Below are 21,002 nucleotides of genomic sequence, written 5' to 3'. Positions count from 1 at the left end.
TCGCGGTCTCACAGCGGATCCTCACTCTCATTACAAGCACACTGTCTTCACTAAACCTAAACAGAACTGTTAAACTGTTAATAAAACAACTAAATTCACCAGGTTTAACTCGATTATCTGGTTTTTATTTTGATTGAATTTGTTTTTATTTGTTCCTTTATTTATATTTGAGTGTCAAACACTAATTTGTGTTTCTTTTCATCTCGTTTTAATTTGTATTTATTTATTACACAACAATTCTGATTATTATCCTGGTTATTCATTATTATTATTATTCAGTTTTTATTTATACAATAAGTGTTGTCAGCGTCCCCCTAGTGGGCCGAGCAGGTATTGCAGGTGAACATTTCTGAGAACATATTTGTATCTTCTTCTTTTCCTTTCGGCTGCTCCCTTCAGGGGTCGCCACAGCGAATCAACCTCCTCCATCTCACCCTGTTCTCTGTATCCATCTCTCTCACACCAACTAACTTCATGTCCTCTTTCACTACATCCATAAACCTTCTCTTTGGTCTTCCTCTGGACCTCCTGCCTGGCAGTTCCAACCCCAGCATCCTTCTACCAATATACTCACTATCCCTCCTCTGTACATGACCAAACCATCTCATTCTGGCCTCTCTGACCTTATCTCCAAAACATCTAACATGTGCTGTTCCTCTGATTGACTCATTCCTGATCCTATCCATCTTCGTCACTCCCAGAGAGAACCTCAACATCTTCATCTCTGCTACCTCCAGCTCTGCTTCCTGTCTTTTCCTCAGTGCCACTGTCTCTAGACCATACAGCATCGCTGGTCTCACCACTGTCTTGCATATCTTTCCTTTCATTCTGGCTGATACTCTTTTATCACCCATTCCAACCAGCTTGAACACGTTTCTTCACCTCTTTTCCACAATCTCCACTGCTCTGGACTGTTGACCCTAAATACTTTAAATCCTCCACCTTCTTTATCTCCACTCCCTGAAGCCTCATGGTTCCACTTGTGTTCCTCTCATTTACACACATGTATTCTGTCTTGCTGCGACTAACCTTCATTTCTCTCCTTTCTAGAGCATATCTCCACCTCTCGAGCTTTTCCTCCACCTGGTCTCTGCTCTCACCACAGATCACAATGTCCTCTGCAAACATCATACCCCATGGAGATTCCTGTCTAACCTCATCTGTCAGTCTGTCCATCACCACCGCAAATGAGAAGGGACTCAGAGCCGAACCCTGAAGTAGTCCCACCTCCACCTTGAACTTCTCTGTCACACCTACAGCACACCTCACCGCTGTTTCACAGTTGGCATACATGTCCTGCACCAGTCTAACATACTTCTCTGCCACTCCAGACTTCCTCATACAGTACCATAGTTCCTCTCTTAGCACCCTGTCATAGGCTTTTTCCAGATCTACAAAGGCACAACGCAGCTCCCTCTGACCTTCTCTGTATTTCTCTACCAGCATTCTTAAAGCAAATACTGCATCTGTAGTACTCTTTCTAGGCATGAAACCATACTGTTGCTCACAAATGCTGACTTCTGCTCTCAGTCTAGTTTCCACTACTCTTTCCCATATCTTCATTGTATGGCTCATCAACTTTATTCCTTTACTGCAATTCTGAACATCTCCCTTATTCTTAAAAATGGGCCTTTGCTTTCTTTCATTTTCCTCATTCATTAGCTCTTCAAAGTACTCTTTCAATCTTCCCATTACTTCTGTGGCACCTGTCAACACTTGCTACACTCTCACCCACCACTACTTTGCAGTCACTGATCTCCTTCAGATTACATCGTCTATACAAGATGTAGTCTACCTGTGTGCTCCTACCTCCACTCTTATAAGTTACCCTATGCTCATGCCTCTTCTGGAAAAAAGTATTCACTACAGCCATTTCCATCCTTTTTGCAAAGTCTACCACCATCTGTCCCTCTGTGTTCCTGTCTTGGATACCAAACCTGCCCATCACTTCTTCATCACCTCTATTGCCTGCACCAACATGTCCATTGAAGTCTGCACCAACTACCACTCTCTCACCTCTGGGGATATTCTGCATCACTTCATCTTACTCACTCCAGAATGTTTCCTTCTCCTCTAATTCACATCCCACCTGTGGGGCATAGCCACTAATAACATTTAACATTGCACCTTCAATTTCAAGCTTCAGACTCATCAGTCTATCTGACACTCTACACTTCCAGGACATTCCTAACAAACTCCTCCTTTAGGATAACCTCTACTCGATTTCTCTTCCTATCAATACCATAGTAGTACAACTTAAAACCTGCACCTAAGCTTCTCGCCTTGCTACCTTTCCACCTGGTCTCCTGGACACACAGTATATCCACCTTCCTTCTCTGACCTAAGGCTGCATTGAGAACATATTTGTATACATATAATTTTTATTCATATTATTATTTTAATGTTTCTGTTGGTTTTAAGTTGGTCTTCGTGTTTTCTTATGTTGTTTTTATGTCTAACTGTACAGTCAACTCTGTTGTTTTTAAATGTGCTTTATAAATAAATTTGGATTGATATTAACATATGTCAGTCAGTCAGTCATCATCTACCGCTTTATCCTCAACCAGAGGGTCGCGGGGGGTGCTGTGCCAATCTCAGCTACATCGGGCGATAGGCGGGGTACACCCTGGACAGTTCGCCAGTCCATCGCAGGGCCACACACAGATAGAGACAAACAACCATTCACTCTCACACTCACTCCTATGGTCAATTTAGAGTGTCCAATTTACCTATCCCCACATTGCATGTTTTTGGACTGTGGGAGGAAGCCGGAGTACCCGGAGAGAACCCACGCACACACGGGGAGAACATGCAAACTCCATGCAGAAAGGCCCTTGTTCCAACCGGGGCTCGAACCCGGGTCTTCTCGCTGCAAGGCGAGAGTGCCAACCACTACACCATCGTGTGGCCCTATTAACATATGTATTTATGATAATTAAAATGTACAGTACATACTGTTTAATCTTTACATTTATAGACTTGTAGACTTGATATGCATTAAGAAATAAAATAAATGCCAAACTATATGTATTTTTAAATTACATAATTTAATGCATACATATGGTTACTCTCACAACAGTCAGCTATAATGAATATTTTCTGAATATAAATTTGGCCACTGTATTTTTAAGTTTGGAAACGGCTCCATTAGTACTTTACACATCAAATATGGACTAGTGTGTGTGTTTGTATAAACATATGATTAACAAAACATATTCTGTCAAAAAGGAGAAAGGAGTAGTCTCAGTCACTCACTCACTCACATATAGAGAGGTTAGATAGATAATTTATTAAAATTGATAATATTCATTCAATATTTACCAAACTTAAATCTCACTGCAGTGTAAATATGTTGAAGTTGTACATATTAGACTTTAGTAAAGAACATAAAACATTTCTTTTTAGAAAGTACAAAAAAAATGAAGCCAGACTGTAAACTTTCTTCAAAGGCTTTCGAGGATACAATTTGTAAAAAGGAAAATAAAAACAAATTCAAATATAAACACTTCAAAACTATTGGAATTTTTTAAACATAAATGTAAATACAACAAATAAAACAGGATTTTCTCAAAGACGATTCATTCTTCAAAGCGTCAGCTCCTTAGAGAAACAAGATTAGAGTTAATACATACATACATACATACATACATACATAGGTCCTTGTACATATTTACACAAAACAATACGAGCATTATTGTTTAAGTTTATTTCACTTTCCCTGTGTGTGCACAAAACCTATTCAGGTGTAGTATGTACTGTTCTGTAAACTATAACTGTTATTGCACGCTGAGGTTACAGGCGCAATAGCGTGTGCAACATTCAACCACAAGAGGGCAGTGCAACGATGCAATTTAAATGAGTTTGGACCTCACCAATTATGAAATAAACATGTTTTAGATGTGAAATGAATGAAAGACACTTAAAGCAACAGAACTTTTCCGGAAAAGAAAGAAATATGTTAAAGCCTTAACAGGCTCTATTTTTCTTCAACAAATGTTAGAAATTCACTCAAGATTCTTAGAATTATAAATAATAAACGCTTAATATTTCAATGTATCCAAAAAGAACCATGTTAAATCTTCTACAATACTGGTCTGGGGGAAGGCGACTGGTGGATTTGATTTGGATGTTTCTTCTGTTAACTGACATTTTCACACCTGCCTAAACCGAGTGTACACTGACATTTCGTTCAGTTATACTCAAAGTAGAAGAGGATATGTACGATTTAGGCATTTTGAAAGACAATATCCTACATTAGTTAACTGTGTGCTTTGTTTGACTAATAACACAGAGTTAACATGGCTTAACACCATGACACAGCCTGGATCCTAGAGCTGAAGCCAATAAATGCAATTTAGAAGAATCATTGAGTCCACACAGGGCAAACTTGGGACAGTGATCTTGGTTGCTTTCTCATAATATTGAACACACACACACACACACACAGAGAGAGAGACAGACAGAAAGGCCCTTGTGCTGACTGAGTCTCAAACCTGGGTCTTCTTGCTGCAAAGGCAAGAGTGCTAACCACTACACCCACCCTATACATACTAAAATCATATTTACCTGGCATGTTTCCAGTACTGGTTCAAGGCTCTACTAACCTCTCAGGACTGAGACATCTGTTGAACACAAAAAGAGATTTTCAAGATGTACATTTTCCTGAGTGTTACATAAGCACCTAATGGTTAGAAGGTCAGTGCAGCATCAAAGCCTGGGCTTTACAACATATTCCCTGACATCCTGACCTTGACAATTACTAAGTGCTCAACATGAGCCATGAAACCTATAGGAAAAAAAAATGAAATTGTGTGGGAAGTATGACGGAAGAGTCTTGATTTAACCTCTGCACCTTCAATTATCCAATCAACCAAAGTGCTGTACACAGACATAACAAATAAAAATGAAAAAGAAAAAACATCTACCCCAGCTTTTATGGAAGCTGGGTCAGGCAGACTATTGTCGTAAGCTAGTACTAATTATTAAGGTATTGTTCACAGTCCTTACTCGGCAACGAAAGAACATACTCAGAATTATTTGGTGGAGGACGGTGGACACACAGGCCATTCGCTTACCTGTTGTGACCTTTTCTGATTCCAAACTACGCATGCATTCTCGCGAGGCTTGGAATGTTTGTATACAATGAAAGGGTCTATTGTGACGCATGCACACAGATACGCCCAATAGGCGTGCATAGGAAAACCCACAGCCGAGGAGACTGTTGCCCAGATAACCCGATATAAACTTCTTACTCCAGTAACTACCAGGAGTCTCTCAGCCACCACTAGTGTGTTCTGTGCCTCATGATGTGGACTGTTCTGCACCTGCTGCAAAACCTTTTATTTGATTGGATCGTTCGAATGGCTCACATCGTGAAAAGCTTTGTGTTGATTACTTGTCTTGATAGTTTCCTATTCTTGCAAGATGATTGTAGGATTCACACATGATCCAGCTGTTCCCATTATTTGAATGGTACCCATCTTTCCATGTTCATAAGGTTGAGCCTCATTATCTGTAGTACAATCAGTCATCACATTTAATCAATTTAGTATATAATCAGATTCATGAGCTCTAACACAGCCATCACAGTCTCGATTTTGAATCGAATACTGATTGAAACATCACAAATTTGACCTTTCGAAAGCAAAAGGTAATCAAGGATTTAAACACGCCCCAAGTGTGATGTGCTGCAGGCGAGCCAGAGGGGAAAAAAAAACAACCTGTCCTCCAACTGAAACGTACATATAGGTAGTTTTTTCAACCCCTGAAAACGTACATATAGGTCGTTTTCTGAAAACGTACATATAGGTCGTTTTCTGAAAACGTGACTGTGGGTCGTTTTTTTCAAACCCCTGAATGCGACATAAAGGTAGTATTTTCCAACTCGAATATGCACAGATGTTACTGAGGGTAGGGTTAGGGCAAAAAGACAGGGTTAGGTAGTAAAAATAAAAAAAAACATTAAAAAGGTGGTATAGTTAGGGACCGAACCATTGTCGACCGTGCAAAATGTGAACAGCTGATCTCACATGGCACGGCAGCACAACATCATGAACACCTAACGAGGAAGCATGTTGGAGCCACGGGTGAAGGAGATTCACGTAAGTTCGCAGTAAGTTAATTTATCTGATCAATAATCTATTAATTGAAAAAAAATAAAAATAATCGACAGATCGATCAAGTATCAAAATAAACGTTAGCTGCAGCCCTACACATTACCTCTTCCTGCTAATCCGAAGCTGCTGCCAAACTGAAATGAATTGAGCCATTTCTGGTCCTGTCCCTTTAAGACTAAATCCCCACCAAGAGATACTCCAAGCTGGATGTCCTAACCTTCATCTACATCACTTAGATCACGCTGTGCATCAGCCTCCTTGGGGGATGAGATCTGTGTGGGGAAAGACCTTGGTGGGGATAGCCTTGGTTAAGAAGCCTGAGTGATGCACAGAAGGCAGACGTGATGGACGCCGTTTACGACCCCACCAAAGATCTGTTTGGCTGAGCTTTGGAGAGGATGAAGCATTCGATCTCTGCCTCCCCAGGAGAAAAGCCCCTCGCGCCCCCACAGGGCACCAGGCCTGGTTCTTTGCAGCTTCAGCTGCAGCAGTGAGGAGGCACCAAGGGAGTGCCCGCCCTCAGAGACAGACTGGTCAGCAGGTCAACCAGCAGCCCAGATCTAACAACCAGAAGCCATGGGGCAAACACTCCTTTGCAGCGGCAGAAAGCAAAGAACCACCCATCTCGCCCCAGTGATGGGAAGAAGATGCTGGCTTCCTCACACCCCCAGCTTCTCCAGGGTTCTAGCTAATACATGATGCGTGTCGGCCCGTTACGCTATGATTCGCGGCTGACGTGCAAAATTGAGGTGCAAGTACACGTTCCACGAGGGCGCAGGAATGCTGTGAATGTGTGTACAGGTTTCGAGTGAGAGTGCACGGTCAGGTTTTCACTTCTATATCACTTAATTTATCATAATAGCTGCTAATTAATGTGTAAGTTTGAAGTTTAAAGAGTATGAACTTAACGTTTGCCGTTTTTTAAGGCATCAAAATCTGCCACAAACACCATTCATAATTCATAAAATGCACGCATGCACACACACACGCTGCTAAGGGGTACATTTGGGGCCAAATGTCTTTGATCCATTTTAAGTCTTTTTTGTTCTGAAAGGCAAAAATATGTTTAGCAGAATTTGTTCTTTATTATATTAACATATTATCCCATATCACCCTGGGGCTCTAAAGTGTCACCAAGCACTTCCACCTTGTTCGCAAATGTTTAAAAAAAATACTGCATTTTCACACAGCCGAGGGCAAAATAGCAGCATAAATTTCTTATAGTGGAACTGAAACACAACAGAAACATAAGGGAAAAGAAAAAGTTGACCCAAAAGTTATATAAGGAATGAATGAGGTGAGAAAAGAAATATAACCTGCTTCAACATGAAACAGAAACAAAAGCAAGACATTTAAAACAAAACTATTAGGAATCACGTCCCAGAGAAATCAATAGGTACAAAACAAAACAAACACGCAACAACAAAGATAACGATTGATGAAATTCGGAAAGCAATTGGCAAATTAAAATCAAATAAGGCATGAGTCGTACAAGAAGTTTAGTGAAGATTTAACACTTCACAATACTTTTAACTGGGTTTAATAGTGATGACAGAATCCCGCCCTCTTGGACTGAAGCAATTATTACAGTACTGCCCAAACCCCAAGTATTGCCAAAATTATAGAACGATATCAGTATTAAATGTCGATTAAAAAAAAATCAAATCAATTATATCAAATAGACTCCAAACATGTGTATCAGACTTGATGAGGATCAATGTGGGTTACATCAGTTTGGACTCAGGAAAAGCATTAGATAAAGTCAAATGGGAATTTTTATGTTTAACTCTGGAAAAATTGGGATTCAATACTGGGATACTAAGTCAGTACATCAGATACATCTATAACAAAACAATTTCTTAAATGGGATAAATGCATATCCAGATTTACCCTGGAGTTACCAGTTTACCCAGTTCGTCAGTGCAGAAAGGCCCTTGTTCCAACCGGGGCTTAAACCGGGTCTTCGTGAAAGGTGTACTACTACTACTACTACTACTACTACTACTACTACTACTACTACTACTACTACTACTACTACTACTACTACTACTACTACTACTACTACTTCTACTTCTACTTCTACTACACCAACCGTGTGGCCTCGTATTGGGATATGTAATTCCTAAATCCTGTCTTGTTCTATAGCTCGGACATTTGGAGGGAACGGTGCATGTAGGAGACCAATATTTTGGTCTCAAGATTCTCCTGGAGGCTGATAAGAAGGCCATTACTAAAAACTGCCACCAATTATAAATGGAAATAAATATTTTTGTGATGGAACAGCTCACATATAAGTTGAAAATGAAAGGGGAAAATGGTTTACATATACTGTAAGAAACAACATAAACACAGTAGCTTGACACAGGACCTCTCTTTGCCAGAGTGGAAAGGTGGTGTGGGTTCTGTGGGCCTGTGTCCACTATATCTAATGAATACAGACTTCAATTTACCAACCAGATTCAATGTCATGTTAGTTTCAGTGGCCAAGGGAGATTCTGCATGAGCTTTGGAAGACGAAATGTCTTTACTGAGCAAACAAGCCATCAGGACCATCACAGCGGAGGAGGAAAAATATGGTTTCAGACACTGAGCGGTTTCCTAAATAAAAGTATTACTGTAATCATCTATGTCCTGCACATGATAAAAAAATATCCACTCATTTCAACCAAGGTACGTAGAAGACCATCTCTCAACACACAAGACCTCAAACCTGGAAGCAGATGGGACACAGCAGCAGAAGACCACACCTGCCACGCAAGGTGTATTGCTGGTTAGTGTATATCCCAACCTAATTTATATTACCTTATAATATCATGTTTATAATGATTTTATTTCATGGGTGTGTAGAAGCAGAAGCTTGAATGATTAAATGAATAACAAAAAACAACGGAACAGGGACCTGTGCAAATCATGTTCTTGCAGACTGATGAAAAACTAATTCAAGTAATAGTTCATCTTTTCCCTGAAGTACCGTCTATCTCCATAACTCCTGTGCTAGATGCCCATCTACCAGGCCAACACCTAGCTAACCAAAACGAAGCATTAAATCGGGATCAGAGTTTAACAAGTTAAATGTGTTACCTGAGTCTGATCCGGTGCTACTTGGATGATAAACTGGTACGCAGCAGGCATCACACAGTGTTGCAACACCAGTCTGGTCATGTCTCCATCGTCAGTTACAGGCTCTGGCGGTAAAGCGAAGCCATCCTCCATGCACTCGTCTGACATGTTCAGCATCTGTTAGCAAGAAACATCTAGTACATAAGCTCCAAATACGCTATGGGGCTCGTTAACGTATAACTTATTTGCAAAACAAGCTTAAAATCCCATTCCCCTTTTCCCTTATTTTCCCCCTCTTTATGCTGTGTTGAATGCTGCCTGGAGCGATGTCTTGTGGTCCGTTAGCATAGCCGCTTGCGTGCCATAACAGTGCTATTCGCCGAGTCTTCCTTCTTTTGCTCTTCTCTCGTAGATCGACATGTTTTCGACATGGGAGGGTGCTGGTGATCAAATTTAATTCACTCATCATTCACATGGTAATATTCAACCATGTTTGTCTATCTTGCAGAGTATAATGAAGAGGATTAAAGTGACCTTGAGTGCTTAAACAACCCAATTACAATCAGGTCATCTTTGAATCTAAGTTAATGTGTATGCGAAATAGACTAATATATCAAAACATTCCTGTATCACCGCCAGAGGAATTTCATCATCTAATCATTTTCGCATGATAGCATGAAACGGAAAATTCAAATTCAAAATAAGTTTTTGGCGATTTCCTTATTGTTATGCGTCGTGTTCTTGGCTTCTGTTCGATCTAATCCTGCCAGCATCGAAGCGTGGAAATAACAGCAAACCCACGTGCAGTATCGCATCGTATTTCATGCCACAGGTGACATTTCTCACACTGACAAGCGACAAAACTTAAATTAGTAATCTATGAATCGATGATGCAAAGTCAGATTGCTCTGCGTGAATTAGCAATCTATCAGCCAATAAAAAATAGTGTTTCTTGTTGCCGGGTAAAGTCTGAACATAGGTTTCCGCTGCAAGTAATGAATGGGTGCACAGGTTTCAAGTGAAAGAGCACAGTCAGATAATCACTTCAAGTATATCACTTAATTTATTATAATAGCTGCTTAGTGCTAAGTGTACATTTGAAGTGTGAAGAGTATAAATTTAAAGTTTGCCACAAACACAACTAGAGCTGCAACTAACGATTATTTTCATAATCGATTAATCGGTCGATTATTTTCTCGATTAACCGATGAATCGTTTGGTCCGTAAAATGTCAGAAAATCTTAAAAAAATGTTGATTGTGTTTGTCAAACCTGGAAATGAAGATGATCTCAAATGTCTCGTTTTGTCCACAAACCAAAATGATTCACTGTTATCCAGAGCAAAGAAATTAGTTTTTATTGTCGAAGTACTGCCCAATCCCTAAGTGAGATTGACAATGAGAAGACCATCACATAAGAGAATTCTGCTTTTCCTAAATCACAGACAAAAGGACAGACACTTACATCATCCACTCTCCACAGGTCATTGGCCAAGCATTCAGTCTGACCGTAAGTGATTGCATTGTTTAGGAAATCAGTCCCGCTGCCATCATGCTGAAAAGAAAAGAAAATAACACTAATCAAAATTTCAAAACAAGTGGCAGTGATGTCCTTGGAAAACAACAGAGGACACTTGTCCTGATGAGGACAGCAGCACTTACATTGTCTGTGTCTTGCAAAACCGCAACAAGCAATCGAATGTATTCGGTGGCAGCTTTCAGGGTGTCCACCTTACTGGGCTTTCGGTCCGGTCGCATCAGTGGTACCATGCGCTTCAAACGGGAGAACATGGTGTTCAAGTTCCGGATCTGCACGGAAATGAGGAAATAAGAAATATAAGAAACCTGAGATAGGCACCGGTCAGTGAAGCAAATGACCTATTCATACAATTGACGACCGATCATAAATTGTCTCCATAAGAGTTAGTGAGTTACTTAAGACTTTATGGACTGTTCTGTCCACAGAATCCAGTGGACATGCAGACAACTATGACCATTAGATATCTATAGGACTTTAATTGCTTTATTGTTTTATCCTTTTACCGTGTCACTTAATTTCACTGGGCTTAATCTGCTACACCTGGTGTGATGTCCCAGCTCGTAAGCAACAACCAAGATGTGATATGGTTAAAAAAAAAAAAAAAAAATGTACAAAAAGGAGTTGAGGGTAAGCTCACAAAATAATCTGGCAACAAGGGAAAATGGGTAAAAGTTGCTGTTCTAACCAAACAAAAAGCAAATGAAAAAGTCTTCTCTCTTCAAAAGAAAGAGCTAAATTACCTTTTTGTCAAATACAGGAATAAAACCCCACTTTAAATTAACTCTGTTTACAGGGTGGAATAGCATCGCTATACTTAGTGTCTCTAGAAAACAGTGAGAATAAGGAATCCCTTTTGGAAGCTAAGGACCGGAGCCCAAATTCCATGTAGCCAAAGTTTCTAACACATGCCACTCAGCATGACTCAAACAAAATCACAAACCAGATCACAAGCAAAATCACAAACTAGTCTGCAAACCTAAATGAAATTCAGACATTGCTTTTCAACCATGCTTTAACAGAATTATTTAAGAAAATAAACTCATGAAACAGGCCTGGACAAAAATGATGGTACCCCTAGAAAAGACTGAAAATAATGTGACTAAAGGGACATGTTAATTCAAGGTGTGTCCACTAATTAGCATCACAGGTGTCTACAATCTTGTAATCAGTCAGTGGGCCTATATATAGGGCTACTGTGCTGTTTAGTGACATGGTGTGTACCACACTCAACATGGACCAGAGAAAGCGAAGGAAAGAGTTGTCTCAGGAGATAAGAAAGAAAATTATAGACAAGCATGTTAAAGGTAAAGGCTCTAAGACCATCTCCAAGCAGCTTGATGTTCCCGTGACTACAGTTGGACATATTATTCAGAAATTTAAGATCCATGGGACTGTACCCAACCTCCCTGGACGTGGCCGCAGGAGGAAAATTGATGACAAATCAAAGATCACGGATAACACAAATGGTAACAAAAGAGCCCAGAAAAACTTCTAAAGAGATTAAAGGTGAACTTCAAGCTCAAGGAACATCAGTGTCAGATCGCTGTTTGAGCCAAAGTGGACTTAATGGGAGACGACCAAGGAGGACACCATTGTTAACAAATCATAAAAAAGCCAGACTGGAATTTGCCAAACTACATGTTGACAAGCCACAAAGCTTCTAGAAGAATGTCCTATGGACAGATGAGACAAAAATTGAACTTTTTGCCAAGGCACATCAGCTCTATGTTTACAGACGGAAAAATGAAGCGTATAAAGAAAAGAACACTGTCCCTACTGTGAAACATGGAGGAGTCATGGGTCTTGCAACAGGACAATGACCCAAAACACACAGCTAAAAACACCCAAGAATGGCTAAGAGGAAAACACTGGACTGGAAAGTGGCCTTCTATGAGCCCTGACCTAAATCCTATTGAGCATCTTTGGAAGGAGCTGAAACATGTTTTCTGGAAAAGGCACCCTTCAAACCTGAGACAACGGGAGCAGTTTGCTCATGAGGAGTGGGCCAAAATACCTGCTGAGAGGTGCAGAAGTCTCAATGACAGTTACAGAAATCGTTTGATTGCAGTGATTGCCTCAAAAGGTTGTACAACAAAATATTAAGTTAAGGGTACCACCATTTTTGTCCAGGCCTGTTTCATGAGTTTATTTTTTTAAATAATTCTGTTGAAGCATATTTCTGTGACCATTGTGAGTTTTTCTTTCATTAACCAAAGGGTACCAACAATTTTGTCCACGTGTGTAGCCGTTTTTTGAACTGCGCATACAAAATGGTTGGATGCTTTAGACTACAATGGTGTCAAAACAGCTAGTATGTCAGTATGCTGACATAACAGCTCAAGCACATCTCATTCTCTTTCAAAAATGACATCTTTTCACTGTGGAACTTGTGCTGCTGCTGCGTGTTAAGAGCAGCAGCAGCACGAAGGACTCTTCACACGCTTGGAAGAACCTTCAACTATCCTGGGAGACAATGGTAAGGCTGGAATTTAGAGATGGGCATTCCATGCAAAAACATATCTCCAGTTGACTCATTCTTCTGAGCCAGCGGTTAAATTGCTGTCAAACTATAAAAATTGGTCCCATCTTGAGACATAAACCATTTTTCTTAAAAAAGAAAAAGTTCTGTGACAGCATTTGATTTCAACAAGACAGGCCGAGCAAACACTGTGAGCACCGAGCGCTGTTCACCTCAAACAACCTTGCTGTAAAACTCTTATGTAAATATTGTGAAAGTTAATCATGTCTTCTGATTGAACTTAGTTTTTTACATGATCTGTTTTACATATATCCATATTTTTTAAATATTATGTTTATTAAGTTTTTTCCATAAATACAGAAGACATATTCAGCAAAGAAAAAACAAAAGTCATGGCTGCAGGTATCCATATTCTACAAAATCAGATTTATACAATTTACAGTTCACGTCTTTCGTGATATCATATAACATCCACTTTTTCCACTTGAAATGTCTTTTTCTCCATACAGTATATTTCTCTTACAATCCCCAGCCATATTGCTATGGTAGGGGACTCAGTCTTGTACCAGTTTCTTGTTATTGCCTTTTTAGTTGCCCTTAGCTGTAAGTCAGTCAGTCATCATCTACCGCTTTATCCTCCACCAGAGGGTCGTGGGGGGTGCTGTGCAAATCTCAGCTACATCGGGCGATAGACGGGGTACACCCTGGACAGTTCGCCAGTCCATCGCAGGGCCACACACAGATAGAGAAAAACAACCATTCACTCTCACACTCACTCCTATGGTCAATTTAGAGTGTTCAATTTACCTAATCCCCACATTGCATGTTTTTGCACTGTGGGAGGAAGCCGGAGAACCCGTAGAGAACCCACGCACACACGGGGAGAACATGCAAACTCCATGCAGAAAGGCCCTTGTTCCAACCGGGGCTCGAATCCAGGTCTTCTCGCTGCAAGGCGAGAGTGCTAACCACTACACCACCGTGTGGCCCCCTTAGCTGTAAGTATCCAAAAAAAATCAAATTTTTTTAATTCATAACTTTCCCTAAGATCCTGGAAAGACATTGTGTTTCCATTCTTTAGTATTGTGCTCAACCCTTGTCAATTTTTGAACTAAAGTCCAGTGATATGGTGGACCATCTCTCAATATCTCTCTTAATTTGTAGATGAATCTGATAATTTATCTTCAGACTTATTACGTGTGTTTGTTCTTTAATATGTATTCCCTTTATTTCCTCACACTGACTTATAGTTGTGCCAGAGGTACAATGTATAAAGGCAAAGAGGAGAGGGGACAGGCAACATCCTTGGCATGTTCCCCTCAGTAGCTTTATGATTTTTGTTAAACTACCATTCATTTTTATTCTAGCTATAGGATTCTGGTAGATTGTTTTGATGCATTTAATGGCTTCTTTATTAAACCCAAAACGTTCTTATGTTAAATATAGAAATGTCCAATTTACGCTATCAAACGTCTTTTCAGCATCAAGACTAAGCAATATAGCCTTGGTCTCATTCATTTGTATCGAGTTTAATATTAGCAGGGTCCTTATGTTATCTAGTGTTTGTCATCCTGTAATAAATCCAGTTTGGTCCTCTTCAATTTATTCTGTCATAAAATTCTGATATCTCTTACGGAAATGTGTCTATAGTTATTACAATATTCTGTGTCTTTAACCTCCTTGGGGATTACAGATATAATTGCTTCATTCCATGAGGGTGGCAATCTACCTTCCCTAAGGCAAGGAGAGGGGTTAGTTCTTCTTTAAAAGTTTGGTACCACTCAGATGAAAAACCGTCACCTCCTAGTGATTTATTTGCCTTAAGCTTGGATATTGCCTTAGATATTTCTTCAGGGGTTACAGGTGCTGTAAGAGCGTTGTTCTGCTGTTGTCCAATAGATGGTAGATCAAGTGAACTAAGAAACTGCCTTTTTTCATCTTCATCTGATGAGGGTGGTTGAGAGTATAATTTATCGTAATATTCTCTAAATGTGTTCTCCATTTCTACCTCATTATGTCTTAGATGTAGAAGAGTCCCTAATCTTATATATCGTGTTAATCACTTGTTTCCTAATTCTCCTTGCCTGCTTAAGTTTTTTTGTTTTGATGAATGTAATGAGATAAATCAGATAACCGAGTCTTCACCTGCATGACAAAATCATTAGTATTAGTTTTTTACCACACATTCTGTCTCCCTTGTTTTTCCCGAGGGAGAAGCTGAATTACATATTTGTAAAGCAGACTTGTATCCTAAAGCAGCACATACACATCTTACATACTGTTGGTATCAGCTCATTGATGACATTTGAAATTCTATAGCTTCTCGATTTAATTTCCAGTGCTTTTGCAGTGACTTGTGTTTGTCTTTTCACTGTTGGCATTAAAAGTACCGTCACAGGAAGAGACGTCCCACTCACAAATCAAGCCAAACAGCGCCGAACTGTACAGTAGATCACTTAAAACTACTTCATAATCCTAAAAACGTGGGTTAATCTCCAACAACTACCAGGGAAACCTCTATATTTAACAGCAGTCTTTTAAAGTGGAGTGGTGTATTTACTGTAGGGACAGCACAGGCGAGCGGCATCACAGACCTGCCGCTGTAGTCTGTGGAGTAGGAGGCTGTGCTCCGGAGACGTGTGGACAGTAATCCAGCCGAAAAAGTGCCGCATTGCAGATAAATTAAAACGACTAAACAATCCTTAAAACGTGGGTTAACAACTGCAGAACTGTGTACATTTGTCCTTTGGTGAGCGGCAGCATCACCAAATCACAGATCACTCAGCTGAAACTCAGCGACAGCAGAGGCTCATTGACCCGGTGAAAAGGCAGCTAAAAATCCCTGGGGCTCCGATATGGTATGTTCTATCATGATAACTTTGTTCCTGGTAAAGCTGATGGTGGATTCAAACAATGGGTGGACAAAGGTTTGGGCAAAATAGCTGATTTGTATGTAGAAGGGAAACTAATGATTTTTGATCAGCTGGTTCATAGATATGCCATCTTTGGAAAACACTACCTTAAGTGTCTACAGTTAAGAAGTTTAATAACATGACAGACCCACAGCTTAGAGGAGCCGTCCCTCTCATATACAGAGAGAATCACTGTAAATAGTGAGGACAGTCGAGGACAAATGTCACTACTCTATACTATGCCGAGATCCAAATCAAAAGACACCTCACACTCAAGATTTAATGCCTGGAGAGATGATCTACGAGTAGATATCACTGAGGATGTGTGGAAAAATACTTGCTTGAAAGCACAAATGCAGACTATTAACATTGCATTGAAAATTATACAGTATAAATGGTTATTCAGAACAGTTGTCACGCCTGTGAAACTTATTCAGTTTAATCCTGACATTCCTGATAATTGTCCTAAATGCAATGATTGGCACACTGTTGCACTGTATGTGGGAATGCCCAAATATTCAGTTGTTTTGGAAGGATACCGTTAACCTGGTCTCACGTACAGCTGCCATAGAGCTCCCTCGAGGCAAAGTTCTGTATACTAGCTATCTATCCTAATCACTTTGTACCAAGCCGCAAAACGGCATCTTTGTGTCTGCTTCAAGCCAGTAAAGTGATCGCATTGAGATGGAAAAGAATGGACAGTCCTACAACTGCAATGTGGCTACGGGAAATGGCTTGCCTTGCTTTGGAGAAATTAACATACATTGTCAGAGGGGAAATCAGTCAATTCAAAGAAATATGGGACACCTTCATGCAATTTGTGGAAAGTGACCAATTGGAATTTAATGTGAGAATCTGGATAAATTAGGACCACCTAATAAGATTAATATTAATTGTTGTAACTGATACCATTAATGAGAGAGCGTTATTCTATCTAGGCTTTTTGATTTAATCGATGGACATTTTTATTTATTTTTTTATTATTGTTTATTTATTTTTATAACTATTTAATTTGTATTTTTGTCTTCCTTTGTTTACCCTGAGTGTTCGATTGTGGGTGGGGGGTGTTCATACATCTTTGTGTCTTTATAAATGTTTGTTTGTTTCATGTGTGCAAAAAACCCAATAAATATATTGATAAAAAAAATGTTGTGTTTTTGTCCAATGGGAATGAGGTATTGTAATGGGACTGCAAAAATAAAACAAATCACTAACCCTTGCCTCTCCCACACACGTGTCTTCTTCATTTAAAGTAAGTTTGAACATATTCTCTGGCTGGTTTTTGTCTGTTTGGGCTGCTGTAGAAACATGTTAATACAAGATCGCAGCCTCGCCATGCAAGGTCCATACTAGGGCTGTTAGAACGAATTTCAGGAATCATAAATTTTTGTGTGTGAAAAACAAAATGCTTTGGTCACGTACGACTCTCGTGTGGAAAGTTCAACAAACTGAAAAATTACAAATAAAGATATCGTCATCTGCAGAATATGCAATGTCGAAATGAAATATCACTCAACATCGAGCAACCTGCGGGGACACCTGCCAAAACTGCACCCTGGCAAACAAGCTGAGTTTAACACCGAGCAGACAAGAATTACGTATTTTTGGCCCCTCCACATCACGGGGTTCACAGCTGCTCGTCAGAATGCTATTACGGACAAACTTTACAAAAGATATGAGACCGATGAACATCTCGCAGGGGTCCGGCTTCAAAGTCTTCATCCAAGAAGTACACGGTTCTTAGCCACGCGGCCATCAGCGACAGCGTTGCCACGGAGGCATATGTGACAGTCATATCATATGTCATTTCATAGACATAGATATCATTCTCAAAAGGACTGAAGCTCAGACGAGATACACTGCCCAAACTCGGGAGAGTAGAACGTTATAATTATTTTTATATTATTTTTTATATTTATTTTTATATAATTATAATTATATTAAAGCCTTTGAAAGGCACCTGCAGGCCGCCAGTGTCCATGCATGGCCCAGTGGACAGAACATGCAACAATCACATATGAAGTTAAAATGTAATAAGAAAAAAATTGAATGTAATTCCAATATTAAAAATAATAAGGAATGGAGGAAAATTGACAGCCCTAGTCCTCATAAAATATTATGAGGTTACATAAGACAAACTAATATTCTTATTATTTTAAAGCCATTTTACACTAAATTTCGTAACTTTGTGCAGTATAGTCAGTTTTTTGCTCCTGAAAGTTACACACTGGACCTTTAAATTGTATTAAATAACCCATGAGTTAAATGGATACAGAGATTCTGGTTTCTGGTTAACCTATTCAAAATAATATCAAGTGTTACAGAGATGGCAACAAAACATTAATGTTACAGTGCAGTAAGTTCTTGTCATGATTTATAGTGTGAATTGGGTCGCAGCGGTTTTTAAACAGGACATAAAATGAGCTACAACATTATGGGGAGTTGACAAAGTTTGATAAACTGAGCTAAACCTGAAGTAAAACGTTGTTGTCGGTGTGTTTACCAGTGAACACTCACTCTCAGTCGCTCCTTGGCGTTCACCATTTCCCTCTTCTTCACCGTTTCGTTGAAGTCCTCGGCGACATAATACGCGCCGTCCTTTGCTCGTTTGAACTTCTCTATGTTGCTGTACACGGGCAGCGCGGACTCGCCCGTCAAGCGCTTCAAAATGTCGCTCATGAACTCCTCCGCTGGGACCTTCATGGTTAGGACTTCAACTTCTACCTCCTCCAGTGTGACCTGGTGTCCTCAACGAGCTGCGACGCCGGCACGACGAGGGCTCTCACACCTGTTCTGCGTCACGCTCTAATTAAGGCCCAAACTCACTGCTACACGTCGTGATACATGTGCACACAGTGACTGTGCCAATAGTTACACCTGTGGCAGCATTAGACTACTGTTTCAAAGTTAAGTACATGTTAAATGATGTAATTGCCTGTGAACGCTTGCTTTGATAATCACTCACCAATCAGTGCAGACCCAAGTCTTTATGGGGCTCCTTAACAGAATCTGATTTCAGGCGGCCCCCCTCAGAGTCACCTGTGCTTTACTATTATTGAGACAAATTTGATTCTATAAATTACATTAGTTACAGCTGTGTTTGTTTAACACCACACGAGTGTTAAGGCCGCATCTCATGGACCCTGGTATACTTGTGCATCAGGATCCTGTAGTATCTGATTTCACCATCGGGTGGAAAGTCTGGACACTGGGAATAGGACGCATTCCTACCAAAGAAGAAGAAGAGAACGATGCTGGAGCGGCTCATCTGCTGAAACATCCGTCGGGCAGGGGAGTCAGGTGTCAGCTGGTTCGAGGGTCACCAGGTCGAGGCTCAGATGACTAACCTTGGCGATTACTGCTTTTGTTGTGGAAATGTTTTTTCAAAACAATAGGATATGATGCAGCTCTGTTTGCTCTGATGTGGCAGAAACAGTTGTCCTGCATTCGGTGTCTTGTCTTCTCCTTCAGTAATTCTTAATACATGTGCAGCTCCTCAGACGGGGAGGGGAATACATTATTCAAAAGGTTTGGTTCGTTTCACTGTGAAAGCAAACTGGGACCTATTAGGTGTGAAAACGACCTTACGGTCTTTGCACTGGACGCTTTGCGGAAATACGAGACAAAAGTGTGGGTAATGCAGCGAATTACGATGAACCCTCCCAAGCACATCAAGCACAATGTGAAAAAAAAACAGATAAATTATGAGGACAAGGGGAAAAAATCACATCATGGACTGTGTCTGTCTGCAACCAGAGCAGGCTTCACACACACACACACACACACACACAGTGAATGTTGGTGAAAACTATTTTCAAGCTTGATTTACACACACACACACACACACACACACGTCATGTAATCGTTTTATACTCAGAGACTCTCTACATTCGGAGCCCGTCTTCTATAGCTATGAAACTCTCTTCCATGAAAAAGTGATCAGAAAAATAGATATTCAAGTAAGTATTCGTAACAAAGCATTTATACTTCATCGCCGCTCATTTCCCTATCACTTTCCACCTCTGTCACTGATCTACATCCTTTTGTCAGGCAGTTAAATGACTGACCCACTTTGGTCTCAGTGATGTCACACAGCCAGTGAGTCAGTGTGGTGAGAAGGACTCCTGCTAATCTGGACTGATTGAGTCTCCTCTGCAGCTCTAATGAGAGAAGTGTGCTTCCAGGGTGAGCTGTTGATTAGCTGATGCAATATTGATCTTGCAAACGTTTGTGTGTGGAGCCACCAGTATATTCCAAAGCTGCTCCGTATGTAGGTTTACATCAGCCTGTTTGTATGTGTGTCTTTGATTCGTAACATCACAGATCTCTGATGTGAACGTTTCATATTTTTCCTTTAAGGGTAAATGGGTCTGGATTCTTAAGTGTTAACGCGTTTAACATTGCGACACTGCCTGAAAGACATGGACAGGAGAGTGTGGTGCTGGGAAAACCTCAAATACACTGGGTACACGTGTAACAGATGCACAGATGTTTTGGACCTGTCCTGGACTACGTGCTACTTTAGAAACATTACGTGAGGCTTGCAGTGCGTTACAGTTATGATAAAATAAGATTCTTAGAAGGTCTTTGCAGGCCTAAAAGTCGATATCAGTATAATTTTTATCAACACTCTCTGCTGCTACTTATATTAATTACAATGTATTGCTCTATCATTGGCTGTATAAACTTGTAACTTGATACAGTTGTTGTGTATCTGCTCCTGGTCTCTCTTCTGTCTCCACCTCATCCCCCCCACCTCTCCTCTGTCCCCCATTTTCCTTTCACCCCAACCGGTCGAGGCAGATGGCCGCACATCTCTGAGCCTGGTTCTGTCCAAGATTTCTTCCTGTTCAGAGGGAGTTTTTTCTCTCCACTGATGCCTAGTGCTTGCTCATTG

General features: G+C 40.3%; 1 protein-coding gene across 1 annotated transcript; it reads right to left on the bottom strand.

Moving 5' to 3' along the window:
* Window positions 1–3,347: 3,347 nt before the first annotated feature.
* Window positions 3,348–18,897, bottom strand: figla (folliculogenesis specific bHLH transcription factor). Its single transcript, XM_058636949.1, has 6 exons — window positions 18,623–18,897; window positions 10,837–10,983; window positions 10,640–10,729; window positions 9,198–9,353; window positions 4,567–4,622; window positions 3,348–3,600 (listed from the first exon to the last, which is right to left on the bottom strand). Exons 1-5 carry the CDS (start codon window positions 18,806–18,808, stop codon window positions 4,608–4,610), a joined length of 594 nt encoding a protein of 197 aa, XP_058492932.1. The 5' UTR covers window positions 18,809–18,897; the 3' UTR covers window positions 3,348–3,600; window positions 4,567–4,607.
* Between the last annotated feature and the right edge of the window lie 2,105 nt (window positions 18,898–21,002).

Source organism: Solea solea, chromosome 8 (genome assembly GCF_958295425.1).
Source record: "Solea solea chromosome 8, fSolSol10.1, whole genome shotgun sequence".
NCBI lineage: Eukaryota > Metazoa > Chordata > Actinopteri > Pleuronectiformes > Soleidae > Solea > Solea solea.
The sequence above is the reverse complement of the archived record's forward strand: the minus strand, read 5'-3'. Positions and strand labels throughout refer to the sequence as shown.

What these genes read in the sequence shown, in the direction of transcription:
- figla (XM_058636949.1), bottom strand. Translation starts at nt 18,808, where the DNA reads ATGAAGGTCCCAGCGGAGGAGTTCATGAGCGACATTTTGAAGCGCTTG. An exon ending in TTTTGCAAGACACAGACAAT is followed by an intron (nt 10,730 to 10,836) that starts GTAAGTGCTGCT and finishes TTTTCTTTTCAG; the next exon opens with CATGATGGCAGCGGGACTGA. An exon ending in ACCTGTGGAGAGTGGATGAT is followed by an intron (nt 9,354 to 10,639) that starts GTAAGTGTCTGT and finishes TCTTGCTAACAG; the next exon opens with ATGCTGAACATGTCAGACGA.